This window comes from Coturnix japonica, chromosome 5, assembly GCF_001577835.2.
Source record: "Coturnix japonica isolate 7356 chromosome 5, Coturnix japonica 2.1, whole genome shotgun sequence".
Classification (NCBI taxonomy): Eukaryota; Metazoa; Chordata; class Aves; order Galliformes; family Phasianidae; genus Coturnix; species Coturnix japonica.
The window spans coordinates 27,263,118-27,279,186 of record NC_029520.1 but is presented as its reverse complement, the minus strand read 5'-3'; the positions used below and the strand labels follow the sequence as shown (position 1 = coordinate 27,279,186).

The following is a 16,069-nucleotide window of genomic DNA, read 5'->3' as shown; positions in this document are numbered from 1 at the left end:
AAGGCTCTAATATTTTTTATATACTGTAGGCTGTTCATACTTCCTCTTTTCCACCGTTTTATCTCTAAACTAAATAACAAACAGAACACATTGCACTTTGTCATCTCCTCTTGCCCTTCTCTCACACACCTCTGTATCTTCCTCAAAGGTTTGTTTCCCAAACTGGGCATTGTACACAGTCTGAACATCAGCTTATGCAGTGAATAAAGAACAGCACTGAAATCTCTAATCAACTTTCTACTTGAACTTCCAATCAATGTTTTAATGAAATTCAACTTTTCTGTAATTAACTACAGAATGTGACTGAAATGTACAATGCTGAATGCTTCTTTCTTCCACAGTGACTCAGTAAACTCCATGTTCTAAGTTTGATACACTTTTTTTTTCCCCCTCAAGTGGTATTTCTGTTTATTTTCATTGACAGAATTGGATATACACAAATAGAAAGAAATGCTCAGTATCCTAGTCTGTGAAGCAGATTATTATCAGTGCCAAGAGAACTGAATGCAAATAAAGAGTCCAGACAGCTCAAGCTTATACCTCAATTGGAAAGAAAAAAAAAAAAAAAAGAAAAACAAAACAACCCTACCCTGATAATTAAGCACACTTGATAAAATTCAGATATTAACCCCCAAGCCCCTCAATGCTATAGTACAGAGTCTCATTTCAGTGTAAAGCCACGCTTACAGCCCTGCAGAAAAAGCATCCATTTGATAGCTTTCTGCGATAACAGAACATTCTGTCTGCAATGGAGCCAGAAGTGACAAACAACAAAGAAGATGCCAATGCAGTCTAGAAAACTCTATCAAACAGCTAACTCTCATAAGAGTTGGACACCATTCCAAACGCATTTTACATGATGTATTAAGCCACCCTAATATAAAACCAAACTTTTTTTGTGATATTGTGTTCTGGGTATGTATTACAGTATAATTCTACCTCAACTGCTAACCTGCTATTAATCTGATTTCCTGTTAGAAGTATGCACTAATTATCTATTTGCATGCTAACAAGCCTAAAACCTTTTGCACCCTCTTTGTTAAACTAACTTTATTAATGTCATGCATTAGAAATGCAATGCAGACCTTTAGAGTGACAGACTCACTCACAGAGAGAGCACCAGAATTTCTTTATGAAAATCTGATTACAGAGAAGAGAGACGGTTGATCTACAAAGTGAAAAAACACCTAAGAAATCCATAGATATTAAACTGTCAAGAGGAGGAACATTGTAATTTCAGCTATTGCTACAGGTGAAAATTTTAGCTAAGTTCTCTAGAGTTTTTAACTAAACTTCATTTTCTTTCAGAAAAGGTTAAACCATATTTCCAACTGACACTGTAATTCTTCAGCCCCATATTGCCCTTTTGCATTCTTCCTGCATCATAAAGTATTCAGAAACCACGGTACCTTAGGAGTCAGCTACAAAAGACTGGGCTGGACAATACAGCCTTACTTGGTACTTTCTTTACCTTTGAAGATTCATTCATGTAATTTAACATTTTGCAAGATCTCTTAACAAGTACTCAGCAGTAAACAATAAGAATATCTGCTTGGAAAGACAAAACCAAGTATATCTGTTTCGATGGTGATTGCCCAAAGAAGCTATGGATAGATACCCCATCCTTGGTGGTATTCCAAGCCCTCTTGGATGGGGCCTTGGGCAGCTTGATCTACTGTGTGGTAACCCAGTCTATGGCAGGGGATTGGAAATGGATCTCTTTTAAGGTCCCTTCCAATCTAAGCCATTCCATGACTTTGTGACTCTAGAAAAAGGCATTTCTTGCATTCAGCAGTCCTTGAGAACTAGCAGATGCTTTCTGACTTTATTCCAACTTTCAAAGTGAGTGATAAAAAGGGCACTTGGCAGCCACTTAAACTTCTGTGGTACAAGCAACAGAAATCCACTGAATTTATTTTGTAGATTACAATAACCTATTACAACATTCTTCTTGTAAGTTATGGTCAGGGAAGGAACTACAAGATTTTCATCATTTTTGTAAATGGCAAATAAGAAAGATCATCATTCAACACAAAACACAATCCATCCTTTCTGAAGGGTGCACAGGTTCAAAACCAAAACAGGGTAGCATAGAAGCCCACTTGCAGTGCAAAACAACACATATAAATATCAAAGAGAAAATAAAGCAGCTCAAAGACAAAATTCAGTTGAAAACAAAGTGTTTTGAATTAGTCTTGATTTTGACACTTAGTAATTACTAAAAATGTTCTTATTGCATTCAGACTCAAGCAACAATTCTACTTTTCCACATTACTTCCATTAATAATCACAAATTAAACACAGTATATATAAATTTTCCAAGAATGCACATATGTATGCATGTATGTCATCCATCAATGTGGCAAAGCAAATTCTGCATCTACCTCAATTACTCAAAGTTTCTTGTAACTGAAACAAGATGTCAAATATGCTCAACTTTCTACTCATTTTCAACTTCTACTACAGAAAGTGCACCGCTAACATAAACGCCATCATGATAGGACCAACTGTAGAGTACGCTATCACTCTTCTTAAGGACATGTACATTTTTCCCTTTCTTCCACAACAGTTAATATACTTCTGCACATCAGCAAGCAAATTTTCAGCCAGTACCAAAGTTAAATGGAGGGAAAAAAAAGTTTGACAAAATGTCATGTCTTGCTCAGAGCTCATGAGACTGAAGTTTGTTTTAGAGGAAGATATCATACTAAGATGAAGACCACTAGTCTTCCAGTCTTCAACAAGGGAAAAAAAAAAACCAAAATGATCATATGCTCATACACTCAAGTAGTAGAAAATTAAATGAATATCAGCTGTATTTAAAGATAACTGGCAATAACAATTACTTAGTAATCTGCTAATTTCTGTGTGGTTCAATTTTCAACAAAGAGGAATGACTTTGTATATTCTCCACTGAAATACCAGCATGCACAATCTATTTCCTCTGATGAATACTCTTTGTTCCCTTTACTGTAATACTCACTTGATGTTAGTCTATGATCATAAGTAGGTAGCAAACATGGTTTTAATAATATGTGCCTCTATTGAAGTCTAACAACTTGGCAAGCATACTATCATTAAAGAAGTAAGTGAAGTGCATTATAATACTACTGATACAATTACAAAACTACTCACAGTATTATCACAAAGTTTTTCCATTGCTTAGCAATAAGAGCCAGATACTCACAAAGAAGGGTCCTGGACCAGATCTTTAAGGTTTATCCCACTACGATCCTCGGCAAGGTTCCTGAAGCAACTGTCACTCACTAAAAAAAATAGAAATAAAATTAAAACAAAACAAAACAAGAGAAACAAAAGAGGTGGAATTTTAAAAATGAAATATGACTCTACTGATTAGTTAATAATTTTTTTGTGTGTGTGTTAAGTGGAATTTGACATTCATATACAAGGTCTGATTTTCAGTGACATTTCAACAATTTTTAAGGTAAATCATCCCAATTGAAAGTGATAATCTATCACAATATACAAAGAAATAAATGGATACAAACTGGTGTCCTTAAGACTCCTATAGTTCTGGGTAAAATAATTCTCAAATACAATACTGTATGTGCAGATATTGATACATTTAAGAGAAGAAACCTTAATCATTCATAGCTCTGTATTCTTTAGCTAATCAAAAGGAGTGTGTTGCTATGCTTTTAATCAACATACAAAGTTCAATAGCTATATTTACTCAAAAAAATTACCAAAAAAATTTAAAAGATATTAATGTATTTTGGTTTACTTCACTACATTAAAAAAAAAAAGTGTTGATTATGCTCTGAAACTCCCTTACGTTTGCTAATTATCTCAGCACAGGTATTCTTTTCAATCTCATAGACACTTCTCTCAATGAGACAGTCAATTTGTGAGGTGGAAATAAAGTTGTAGCATGAGCACTGTAATAAGTCAGCATCAGTTCAAAGGCTTTTATGACTACATCAAGACTTTCTGAAAAACAGAGGTTGTGACATGACAAAAGTCAATGTAAAAAGTAGTTTCCCCTAATTATCAAGATAACATGCCAGACTGAGTAAAGCTCATAAGAAATGCAACACTGCTCATCTTCTGATACAGAACGCAGCCTCACTCACAGTTGATGAAAGGGAATGCATTTAAAATCATTTGCAAAAGCATGTGTTCCTTCTGCTCTCTAAATGCGAGAGACTCTCCCTCTGATTTACATCTATGAGTATTCATGTGCACCATCAACAGCATAAAAAATGCACATCGTTCCTAAAATATGTTCTTTATTTGCACAGAGTAAAATACACACTGTGATAGCCCTACCCCCTGCTGCCTACACACCTCAGCAGCCCACAGTCTGTCAGGCTGTTAGTAAAGAGAGAAGCTGGAGGAAAGGCCTCCAGAAGGGGCTGGGGTATCTGGGAGTAAGTGCCTACTGCAACTCTCTCACAGCTAACACTAATGTTTACCCTCTGTGCACTTCAACACCGTTACAACCAGTGGTCCCAGAAAGCCCCTCAGGATAATCCATACCAAGGCCACGAAGCGGCTCTTGTCTTTGAGGCAAATGCCACACATCTTCAGCAATTGTAGCTGCTGATCCAGCAGCACATTCAGGACCCCTGGCTCATTGCCCCAGAGGCAATCTCTGCACTAAACTGAAATTTAACTGCAGTGAACCAGCAAGAGCAGCGTAGGGCAGTGAACTCCCCTTGAACACCTTGGGCCTTCAGAAATCTTTAATTTCCTTGTCCACAACTGCATTTATAAAATTTCAAACTGCTGAGCTAAAGGAGCACGCCAGTGATCAGCAGAATCATAAACAGCATATATTGCAGATTTTATGTTTCAAAAATAGTCCCATAAGTTAAGCTAAGTCTAGATTGTATTTGTCTCTTGTCAACTTCAGCAATGAGAGTACACACAATATTCTGACTAATGGTTAAATTCTATGTGACTGATGCATTGATGTGTCTCCAGCACAAATAACAATGGTGGTCAATAATGTTTTTTCACCACTACTCAATTCAAGCATTTCTAAAGCATTAAAGATGCAATCTAAATGCTATGCATCTTTTCTCTACTGTTTCCTCCATGTCCCCTCATTGAAAGTAATCAACTGAAGACAGATGATGATTGATCTAAAAATTTCTTTGAATGTGGAATAAAAGTAACAACATAAAATTACTTCATCAGTAAAAGTGCCCATTATTTGTCTGTGTATATAATTCAAGCACTTTATTAAAAAAACAAGATGCATCTCAAATAAACATTTAAAATGAAAGCTTAAATTTGACAATGGCTTTTTCTTACTTATCTAATTTTAATTATTATATATAATACCATTTTTATGAATGAAGATGAAAAACTTCAAGCTTCCCTTCAACTGGCAAAGCAAAGTTAGTCTTTTCAACTAACTTCCACATGAATCAAGTACCTGCACACTTCAAAACAGGACTCAATCATATCTCCTCCTTTTTTATTGCAGTAGAGTTAGAACACCAAGAAGCTGCTAATTTGCAAGCAAACTTTTTCTTAGTCTACCAGCCAGAATCAAGAAATATTGGTGTCTCAGCTAAATTTCAGAGATTTCAAACCTATTTTCAAGACTCAAGAAGCTCCAACATTATAGTTAACATTCACCAAAATAAAATTTATGAAAAACAACATTTGACTATAATCTTTAGTTAAATCTTTGACACTCTAACAGCAACAGGAGAGCTTCCAGTGTATGAAATAACTCAGCAGAACAGTGCTGGACTAACAGCTGTCACAGGAATGCTTCCAAGCACTTCACCAATCTGCATAAAAGCACAGTCACACTCCCTCACACCCTTGCAAACTCTAGTACAGATGTAAAAACAAATGTTCACAGTAAAAATGGGATAGAAACAATCAACCAGAGTGGCTAATGCATTTCTCAGTGCTTAAGAAAATGTAAAATCAACACTACATGTTTTTAAGATGGTATACTCAGATGGAAATGCAAGCTTAAGGAAGACAGGAGACAAAGCTGTGTTTGATGGTATAGCAGAAAGGTCAGAACTATCAGGCATGAAAAAGAGTGCTTAAAGGTCTGAGGGGGGGAAACAAGGCAGGAAGAAAATGCATCACTGCTACAAATTGTACCACGTACACAAAGGGCACACCCAGCTTCTTGTGCTTAAAAAGCAATTGGAGAGAATTTGGAATGCAACATCTGAATGAACACACAGCCCAAGATTTTATTTCTAAATTCTCTCTCTCTCTCTTTTTTTTTTTTTTTTTTTAAAGTCCCCAAGTTTGTAAAAGCAGTCATTTTATGCAGTGTTCATTTCTGATTTGTGGTTATGTTCAAACATTTGTGAATATAGGAACAATATTTAAATTTACCTTTAAGCACCTTTGCAAGCAATCACTTAACTATTAAAGTTGTACATAAGGTTGACTACAAAACATAACAAAAGATTCTTCCTTCGGTTTTAGAATGTGAAAGACAACTGTTTTGTTTTTCAGTTTTTTTTTCCTCAGACATCAGAATATCTTTCCCTTAAAGCCTATTCCCCTGCAGACACAAATTCCTGTTCTATTGGCATACCTTATGGATGTAAAGATTGATGCTTCTACCATTTAAATACATTTAAGGCATCTCGCCTGCCCAATGAACAGTAACGTCAGAGATGAATATCTTGCCTGAACCCTTTTTTCAATGCTACTATCATTTTTTTTTTTTTCCAAGAGACTGCACATCAAACAGGAAACATACATAAAAACAAATGGCATATTAGAGAAATTTTGTAGCACCTTCACCAGATCTATTGCAGAAGATGGGAAATTAATTATAAAGAGCATAGTACTAGCATCTCCACACACAAATCTTTGTGACGTTTTTATAGAATGAAAGAAACTGCTTGTCTGCCTGCAAATTGCAAACGCTTGTAACGGCTACAAAAATATGTTGCCTGTGAGTGTTAAAAATAACGCAGGCTGGTTTCCTTAGAGCTCACTATTGGCCACTGAGAATCGTTATTGTAAGAAACAACATGAATCATAAGAATTGTTTGAGTTGGAAGAGACCCTTAAATATCGGCTAGTCCAACTCCCATGTTATATACAGGGACACCTACAACTAGATCAAGGCACTCAGAGCCTAGTCCAGCCAGACCTGGATGTTCCCAAGGATGGTGCATCCACCACCTCTCTGGTGGAGAGAGCACCCTTTACTGTACCATAGAATGGTTTGGATTGGAAGGGACCTTTAACATCATCTAGTTCAAACCCCCCTGCTGCAGGAAGAGGTATCACCCATTAGACCAGGTTGCTCAAAGCCCCATCCAATCTGGTCTTGAATGCCTCCAGGGTGGGGGGGCATCCACAACCTCTCTAGGCAACCTCTTCCAGGGTCTCAGCACCCTCACAGTAAAGAATTTCTTCCTAGCATCTAGTCTAAATCTACCTTTTTCCAGTTTGGAACCATATCCCCTTGTCCTGTTGCTACATGCCCTTACAAAAAGACCCTCCTCAGCGGAAGGCCACTATAAAGTCTCCCTAGAACTTCTCCATGCTGAAGTTCTCCTGGTCCCACAGCTTACATTTCTATTGACAGCATTCTGTTGCTCAGGCATGTTGACTATACCACACAGCTTGGTGTCATCCACAGATTTGCTGAGGGTGCACTCAGTCCCACTGTCAATGTCATTAATGACTCTCATCACTGAACTCCACTCAGACATTAAGCCGCCACCAATCTCCAGGTACAATCTCATGACCATTTTCTAACATGTGATAGGAAAACAAAGGAAGAGAAATGCCACTTTCATAAGCTATGAGATGAACTTTACAGATGAAAGACATTACACTGCTGAAATTAGCCTGTTCAAAATAAAAAAGCCCCAGTGCAGTGATGTTAATTTTCCCTGGGTATTCAGAACTAGCTTTATTATCAAGATTAGATGCAAATTCTACTCATATATTATAATCCACCCCTAAATATAAATTCTCAGTAGACAAGAGCAAGAATAAAGCCATTTTAGCCTGGTTAATTGAATTCACCAAAGTCTACCCAACACAAGTGCTCTCTGCTGCATCAGCAAATACCACTACAAGATATTCATAACTTCTGACCAGATAGAGGCTGGCAGAGCAGATAAATTATCAGCTGCCATTTCACAGGTTTTAAACACAAAAGTACTGTAAAGGCTACTTTGGCTGCCTGCATACATCTGGCATTCACACATAATGTTGCTGGCACATGCTTTGGTTTTCACAGTTTTTGTCATACGCTGAAATACAGAAAACATTTAGTATGTTTAGCAAAAATACTTTTTCAAGAAGACACCTTTAAGGAAATCCCATAGCAAGCTTTTCAAGCTACACATCATTGGACTGCAGAGCAGAACAAGTCTTCTTTCTCCTCCCTTCAGATGAAATACTATAAAGTGCCAGACACTGACAGAGATTGACAAAGTACTACTACTATAAAATACAAAAAAAAAAAAAAAAAAAGGAGCTCATCTTCTGGAAGAACAGGAGATGAGAAATGTTCAGGTGACCCAGTGAAAAATGGGGTGAAAACAAACCAGAAATAAATTGAAACACTAAAAAAGAAGAGAGAACATGAATTGTTGGTTGTCTTTCTCATTTTTCTTTCCCCCAAAAGACACGTGGAAAAAATAACATCACCTGTAAGCCAAATACAAAGAAGGGCTACTAAAATGATGAAGACTTCTTAAAGAAGATGAAAAAAGCCCCCTTGATTAGTTGATTAGTTTAGCAAAACAGAAGCGTTATATGGTTGTAGCTGATTTGTTCATATGAGCATCATCAGCAGAATAGACATGAGAAGAAGAGATAAAGGACAGTGTTGTACAGGAAAAAAAATTGTAAGGGGGGGGGGGGGGGGCAGGCTGAAAGCTCACAAATTAATTTTTCTGTGCAGCAAAGAAGCTGCCCAAACTGGCAATAAACAGATTCAGCAAGAGATTAAATAGCAAAGGAATTCTTTAACACAGGAGACGGAGACCAGCTATGTCACAGTTGTTAATACTGTAAAATTAATGTTGGAGCTTCTCAGAAGGCAATGAACCTCTAAATCCCCTCTCCTCCCCACAAAGGTTTCTTACGTTTTCTAGCAGCAATTAAATAAGTTATTTTATTTTCCATTAATCTAATGGATTATGGTTCTTTCAAATCTTTTATTGCTTAAATTTCACAATATTTGTGTGACCTTAAGACTTTAAATTCTGTATTGAGTTTTAATCTAATATTCATTTCTTGTCTAATAAGCCTGAACTTAAACACACTGGCTTGTTCAAAACGAGGAGGTGAATTTTCGAAGGAAAACCTCAAGCCATTAGGGACATTCAAATCTTTGGAGATGTCACATTATCAATATCTGTAATTGTTCGCACTCAATAAAACAATTAAATTCCTTGAAGTGATGAATATTGAATTCTTGATGGAATGCTTCTTTTTGGATCCATTACTTTTCATTGGAAATAAGCTGTTCTTAACAAGCACATGTAATAGGAAGATTTTGTTTCCCCCTCTATGGCTGTAAACTGCAAAAAAATTCTAGAAAGGGGAGGGAAAAGATAGAAGTTCAGTACACGTACAAAAGGGGAAAGGAGTTAGAAACACACCTGAGGACCCCTCATCCCCCAAGCACAGATCTGAAGGCAGCAATACCATACCAGGGCCAACCTGGACACAGCAGGACCAACAGTGGCACATCCTGAGCAGCTCTCCCTCACTTAACATGCTCAAATGCCACTATCTAAGCCTAGGTGATGAAACACCAGTCAGGTACATACATCTCTTCTAACTTTATGTATTTAATACAATGCTTTTAAGTGACAAATCATACACTGCATTAAAAATAATGCATTACTTTAAAATTTCCTTTCCTTATTTGCAGGTCTCCAGGGTTGTTGTTTTGTGTTGGTTTTTTGTTTGTTTGTGAAGCAGCAAACAGGAATGTCCTCCTGTTCTGTACATCTCACCATGGAGGGCTGGAGCCCAGGGAGCACTACCTCTAAGTTTCTTTCTGTGAACATTCTTCCATGTTTTTAAACTCTTAGCTGTCTATTTGTTCTGTATTCCAAGCTTTTGGATATCAGCCATGCTCAAAAATTGCATTTCTTACTAATTACAATGAAATTAGAATCACTAAAGCAGCAAGCAGCTAAGATTATTCCTCCCATTTATTTTAGCTACCTAAACATGACTTTTTGTCAAAACCATGCTGTTCATTTACCTTACTCTCCTTACAGTGACTCACAGCCTTTTTCTATTCCCAGCTACGTGTCTGCACTGTACAAATGTTGTCATCTTACTGCTGTCCCACAATACATATATACATACATATGTGTATATATATATTTAACCCTTCACAGAAAATACTGTTCTCTGGAGATTATCTTGTCTGATATTTGACTCCTTACACTTAGCCGGTAGTTCCCTCTCTTGGCTGATTCCAAATCTTTAACAATATTTCACTCTCAGCCTGAAGCAAGCAACAAAATGGAGAAGCCTTTAAAACCTATACAGCCTGTCAGCTCTAATATGCTGGCTTATACTGGCAATCAAGTCAATCTGCTGTCAGGACTGAAGCACAGCATTTTGGCATCCACAGGAATAAAAACACTTGTAAACACTTGCTCCTCTAACCTCTGTTTCAATTCCCAGCAGCTCAAAAGTAACCCAACAGTCTCCATGTTTGCAGCAAGGAGCAGTCAGAAGCATCCCTGCACACCCAGGTGAGACAACAGCTCCAGAAAGCAGACAAGAAGGACAGGTTTGAAGAGGTGCTCATCATCTGAGCCCACAAAGACAGCATTCCCTGCAATTGCCAGCCCCTGATCCACCAGGTGGCCTGGTGCTCTTGCCTGCTGGCTTGGTGCTATACTTGGGACAGCAGACTCTGACATGCTCACAGGGAGTGTATGTGCAGCAATCTCCATCACGAAGGTTGCACAGGTTGCCATCTGGGCTCACCTGACAAACCTATAGCAGTGGCAAGTAGAGTAACATGCTCTCATGATCCTTCAGGAATTCTTTCTTTTTACTATTATTTTTTATTTATTTATTTAATTTTTACATATATGCATGAAAAACATGGTTGGCATGCAGTTTTCATGAATTTCCCTTTTTCACTGCTCTCGTGTGTATCTGCAAATGTAAATTACAAAATAATATCAGATACTATAAATCAACCATGCTAAATTCTTGCTAATTACTTTCCACAGAGAGAACCACTCACATTAAAACCTTAAGCAGAAGGAATTGAGCAAGAATGAGAAATGGTGCAGAAAAATGAATAAATAAATAAATAATGGCAGTCAGTGTTTCAGAAAGTATGACTCAAATAAGAATAAATAGTTTTTCCCATTGGGGAAAAGAGATTTATTTTTTGTATTGGTGACTGCCAAAATGATAAAGCAAGGATTACACCTCACATTTATTAACAAATCCTAATTTAAGCTTTTCAACAAAATAATATCTTTTCCAAAGAAAGACCTTTGTATTCTAACCTTTTTCCCCTTCTTAATTCTAACTTATTAGATATAAGTACATGTAAACATATAAAACTGTATCTAAAGTCCATAAAATGATCCTTAGTAGATGTTTTCAAGCTCTGGAGGACTCCCAGTAACCAGATCTTAGCAGACTGCTTTGTGCAGGAGAATGGACTAGCTGACCTTCCAACCTCAATTATTCTCTGATTCTATAAGCAGGCTTCTGCTTCATATTTAATGTATGATTTAATGTAAAAATTTGGCTTCTAAACCAGAGAAATAAAAGCCATTAACATTGGATACCATTAACATTTATAGCCTCTAGCTACACTGTGCAAGATAATCAACAAGCTGAGAACTCTTATGAATTTCCTATTAAATAATTTGTAAGACTTGCCTTGCTTTTAGAACAGCCAGCAGAAGCACTGCCTTCCTTTCAGGATTACTGTTTTCAGACAACCATCACATTTTATAGGGCTACATAAAAAAAACAAACTAAGCAGGAAGGCCTACAGAATGCAAGTACAGAAATTGTGTCAGATGTGAAAAACAGGTGGACGGTAAGCTACTACATAAACTACAATTCTATAAATAACACTTTACAAGATTTTCTAAACATCCTAAATGTACGCTGCCACAAATGGGGTGCCATAATATTTTATAAATCATCTGAAAGCCAGTAAATCTATTTAAAAAGACAACCAAGCAGAAAGTACTGTATAGAAACCACAGCTTTACAGAGAACTCTCTAAGTACCAGGCCTACATCCAGTTATAAAGGCATTCAAGCACCAGGATATTTCCAATTCTTCTATGTATTTTTGTTTGTTTATTTTTTACTGGGAAATAACTGAGGATTTTGATAATAAAATGAGCAACTCCTTTCTTCTATATTTCTTCTTCATTATGCAAGTGCATTTTACTCCCCCATTTTGTCTATTGCATTTTCTCACTTGCATTTTGAATATCTAGAAGACATCAATGAAGAGAAATGAAGCTAGTATACAAGAACTTAATTTCAGGCTTCTCATTCCCTGTATTATCAGTACAGAGGTCTTCCCTCCCTTCAGTTTCCCTGTTCTCTTCTGTGTGCACCTCTTGAGGGATCAGAGGAAGCAGCCAGCAATATAGGACAACCATGGCTGCTACAGAATCTCTTCTTCTGAACAGGCAGAGTCAGGCTGGGAAGGGTTTTTGCAGGGAGTATCTGAACTCCTCTTGTTCAGCAGAGCGTAAACTCTTATTTCAACCCAGTAGCTTCCAAAACTGTTAAAATAGTTGAAAGGTTTTATCTTTGTTTTGAAGAAATGGCAGTTTGTGGCATTCCCATTTAATCTGTAAACATTTCACCAAGCTGAAAGATGACTTCTGCTCATCAGCTCAGAACAGTTCTAAATGTCACCTTAAAGAGAATTATCACATGACACTATCAGCTGTTACCATGCCACAGTGAAAATTTTTTTTCATGAAAACAGTGACGTCAATGACCAAGATTTACATCGTATCTCTGTATGATCTCTATTTTGATGTATGTGCTTTGTGCTTTCTGCTGAGCCTACTTGCAACAGTCTAAACTGAGAGTAAGACCTGTGATTTCCTCCCTGTGTTTTAGGATGGCTACCAATATTCCAAGGAAAAATAGGAATTCCCTCCAAATTAGTCAATATGTAGATCTGCGAGAATAAGTCTGTCTTAACATGTTTTACACGGTGGTAAGATATGTAAGAGTTTATGAGTTTAATTGATAATTAAAGCCACTATTAGAAAAATAATCATCATCAAACCTGTAAGAAGTGCATTGCTGCTATATTCTCCTATCTGAGGAGAGATACTAAAGACACAAATACAGCAAACAGTAAAACCAAAAAAAATTTCTCCAGTATCTGTACTACTGCAACAGAGCCAAATGGTCTCAAAAGCAATGGACACATCTGGTTAAAACTTTTATGGGTTGTGGAAAGGTACTGCAAACAAGAACAGCAACCACAGCATGAAAAAGAGAAAAAAAAAAAAGAAAAAAGAATACTGAAAAAGAAAAAGAAAACAAAAAAAAGGCATTTATGGGAAAAGGTAGAATCCATCACACTGGTTCTGATTTTAAACATACTGAAACCCACCTACATCCTCCCCGAACAACTTAATGAACTGAGTGTTCCTCATCTCACACATTGTGTTCAAAGATGTTCTACAGGAAAAAAAAAGAAAATTTCACTACCATCAAACCTAAAACCTTCCTACTAATCAACAGTGAAGCAAATGCAAGAAGGATTTTATAATTGTGTTAAAAAAAAAACAAAAACTGCAGATATCAAGTTTCTGCAGAAAGTATCAATATCCTTGATATGGCCTAGGAACGATCCACCCTAAGAATAAAGGTTACAATACTGACTATTCACTGTCTCCTTAGAAATGCAAATACGGGGAAGAAAAATAAAGATCAAAAAGCATAAGTAAAGCGAATAAAATGCACTTTGGGCTGATTTTTGCTCTTTTATATAAACAAAAGAGAACAGCAAAATGCTTATATTTTTAATCATAAAAGAGATTCACAAGAGTAGCATTAGAAATATTCCAAAGCCAACTTGTATGCCAGTACTAACAGAGACCTGAGTTTCACATCTGACTGCCTCAGGGGGCTCTCTGACACTCCTCAGCCCTGTCCACTACACCATGGAGCAAAGCTGCCATCTGAGGAAACCAGCCGAGTAGCCAGGGAAGCTGGACAAGAAGGCTCCCAGAGTCTCTTCCAACCACAGCCCTCCTGTGATTCTATGGGCAGGATCTACTGCTGCCAGTAACTTGCCAACACACTTTTCAGTAAACATACACTAGCAACTGTATCCCTTCTCATCCAACGCTACAGACTTGGGGCAGAATGGCTAGAAAGCTACAAGGAGGAAAAGGATCTGGAGGTATTTTTGAAAAGCTGACTAAACATAAGCCAGCAGGGTGCCCAGGTAGACAAGAAAGCCAACAGTATCCTGACTGTATGAGAAATAGTGCAGTCAGCAGGAGCACAAGGGTGATCATCCCTGTACATGTGGCATTGGTCTGGGCACACCTGACCAGTGTCACAGTGTTGACACTGCAACTCACTGCAACTTGCAAATGAAGGAAAAGTAACAGCATTTAAATGGCTTTGTGTCACATGTCCAGAGAAACCTAATTCTTTTAATACATCCAGATAGTCTATAGAAGCAATAAACTTTAAAGTTAAGGAGAAAAGGTTAAGTATCTTAATTAAAATTTTAACCCCTTAGTTAAAGCTACCTATAATCATTAAAAAGCAACAGAAGTCCACACTTGCAACTGCAGCAGTTCACTGAGAGGAGCCATTTGCTCCTCCAAAGATTTTTACCAGAAGTAAGAACCATTTAGGCATCTAAACTTTAAAAGCATCAACAATTATAAATTAAAACAGTGCATAAAGTTTTTGGCATTACTTTAACAAAAAAGCCCTGACTGCTACACACAGGTATTAAACACAAGAGCTTTTAATTTATTCATTAAGGATGCCTGCTTTTCTATCCATCTCCCTGTGACCAACTCTTCTTCCTTTCCAAATGCTTTTTTCTTGCTTTGTTTTTCTCTCTAACTTGACCAACTTCAAGCAAATTTTGCAAAATCAGAGTTGTCATTACAGTATATTATAGATGTCAAAGATAGTAAGATAATAAATAAGACAAAAATCAATGGTTGAAGAGAGGAAAGGCAAATTAGTGCCCTTTCAGAGATAAGGCTTTCAATCCATGCTATCCCATCAGCAGCGGTCAGTCAAGAAACACACAAATACATGGTCTTGAATACTGCAAGCAGGGGATGTAACTGGAATTACCTCCTGCTACGGTGAAAAGACCGTCCAGTTTGGTAACATAGTTATGATTTAGTATTTGTCTAGTTCCAAATGAAACAGTATTTAGAGAAATATTTAAAAATTAAGCCAACAAAACACAGAAAAAGAAGAATTCAGTGTTCGATATCACAAAATGCATTAGCATAAATAAGAATTTCAAAGTTGGTGTTAAATTATTTACTGCATGAAGATTCAGTAAAGTATTTTTAAAAACTGAATAGTATTAAAATGAGTTTAATTCAAAGGTTAGTTAAAATGTATTGTGGATAATGAGAAAAATGCTAAACTGAGAGACGAGCAGTTCTATTTTGGGAGGTGAACAGATGGCTACCAAAGAGCAAACCCAGAAATCAACAACAATATAGGGAGTCAGAGCACACACTTTCACTTAAATTCAACATACTAGGGACTTTATTGTTTTCTATTGGTTATTTTTGTAAATATTTTGTAAAATTGAAACAAGAAATATTTTGAAGAGTTGTGTTAGGATTAAGAAAGTTCTTATCCAAAAGCAGTATGTACAGTGTAGGTCTTGTCATCAGTGACAACTGGTTGGCTTTCTTTAAGTTTAAGGAACAGGTCCTTTTAATAGACCATTTTCACTACAAGAAAATGGGTAAAATTTCAACAGATCTTCCCTGTTTGTTTTTCTGTTGCATTCTGTTGCTGTTCTCAATTAACAGAAATTCACAGAAGTGACAATTACACGCACAAATGATAAATTTCTGATGCTGAAATAAATAACATCACTTCTT

General features: G+C 36.8%; 1 protein-coding gene across 25 annotated transcripts in view; it reads right to left on the bottom strand.

Annotated features, from left to right (window-relative positions):
- GPHN (gephyrin) overlaps nt 1–16,069 on the bottom strand; it is a 242,589-nt gene that overhangs the window by 166,431 nt on the left and 60,089 nt on the right. For all 25 annotated transcript variants that reach the window (XM_015864840.1, XM_015864845.2, XM_015864844.1 and 22 more), the window contains exon 2: nt 3,188–3,266. In XM_015864840.1, coding sequence (XP_015720326.1) covers nt 3,188–3,266 — 79 coding nt within the window. The remainder of the gene's footprint in view (nt 1–3,187; nt 3,267–16,069) is intronic.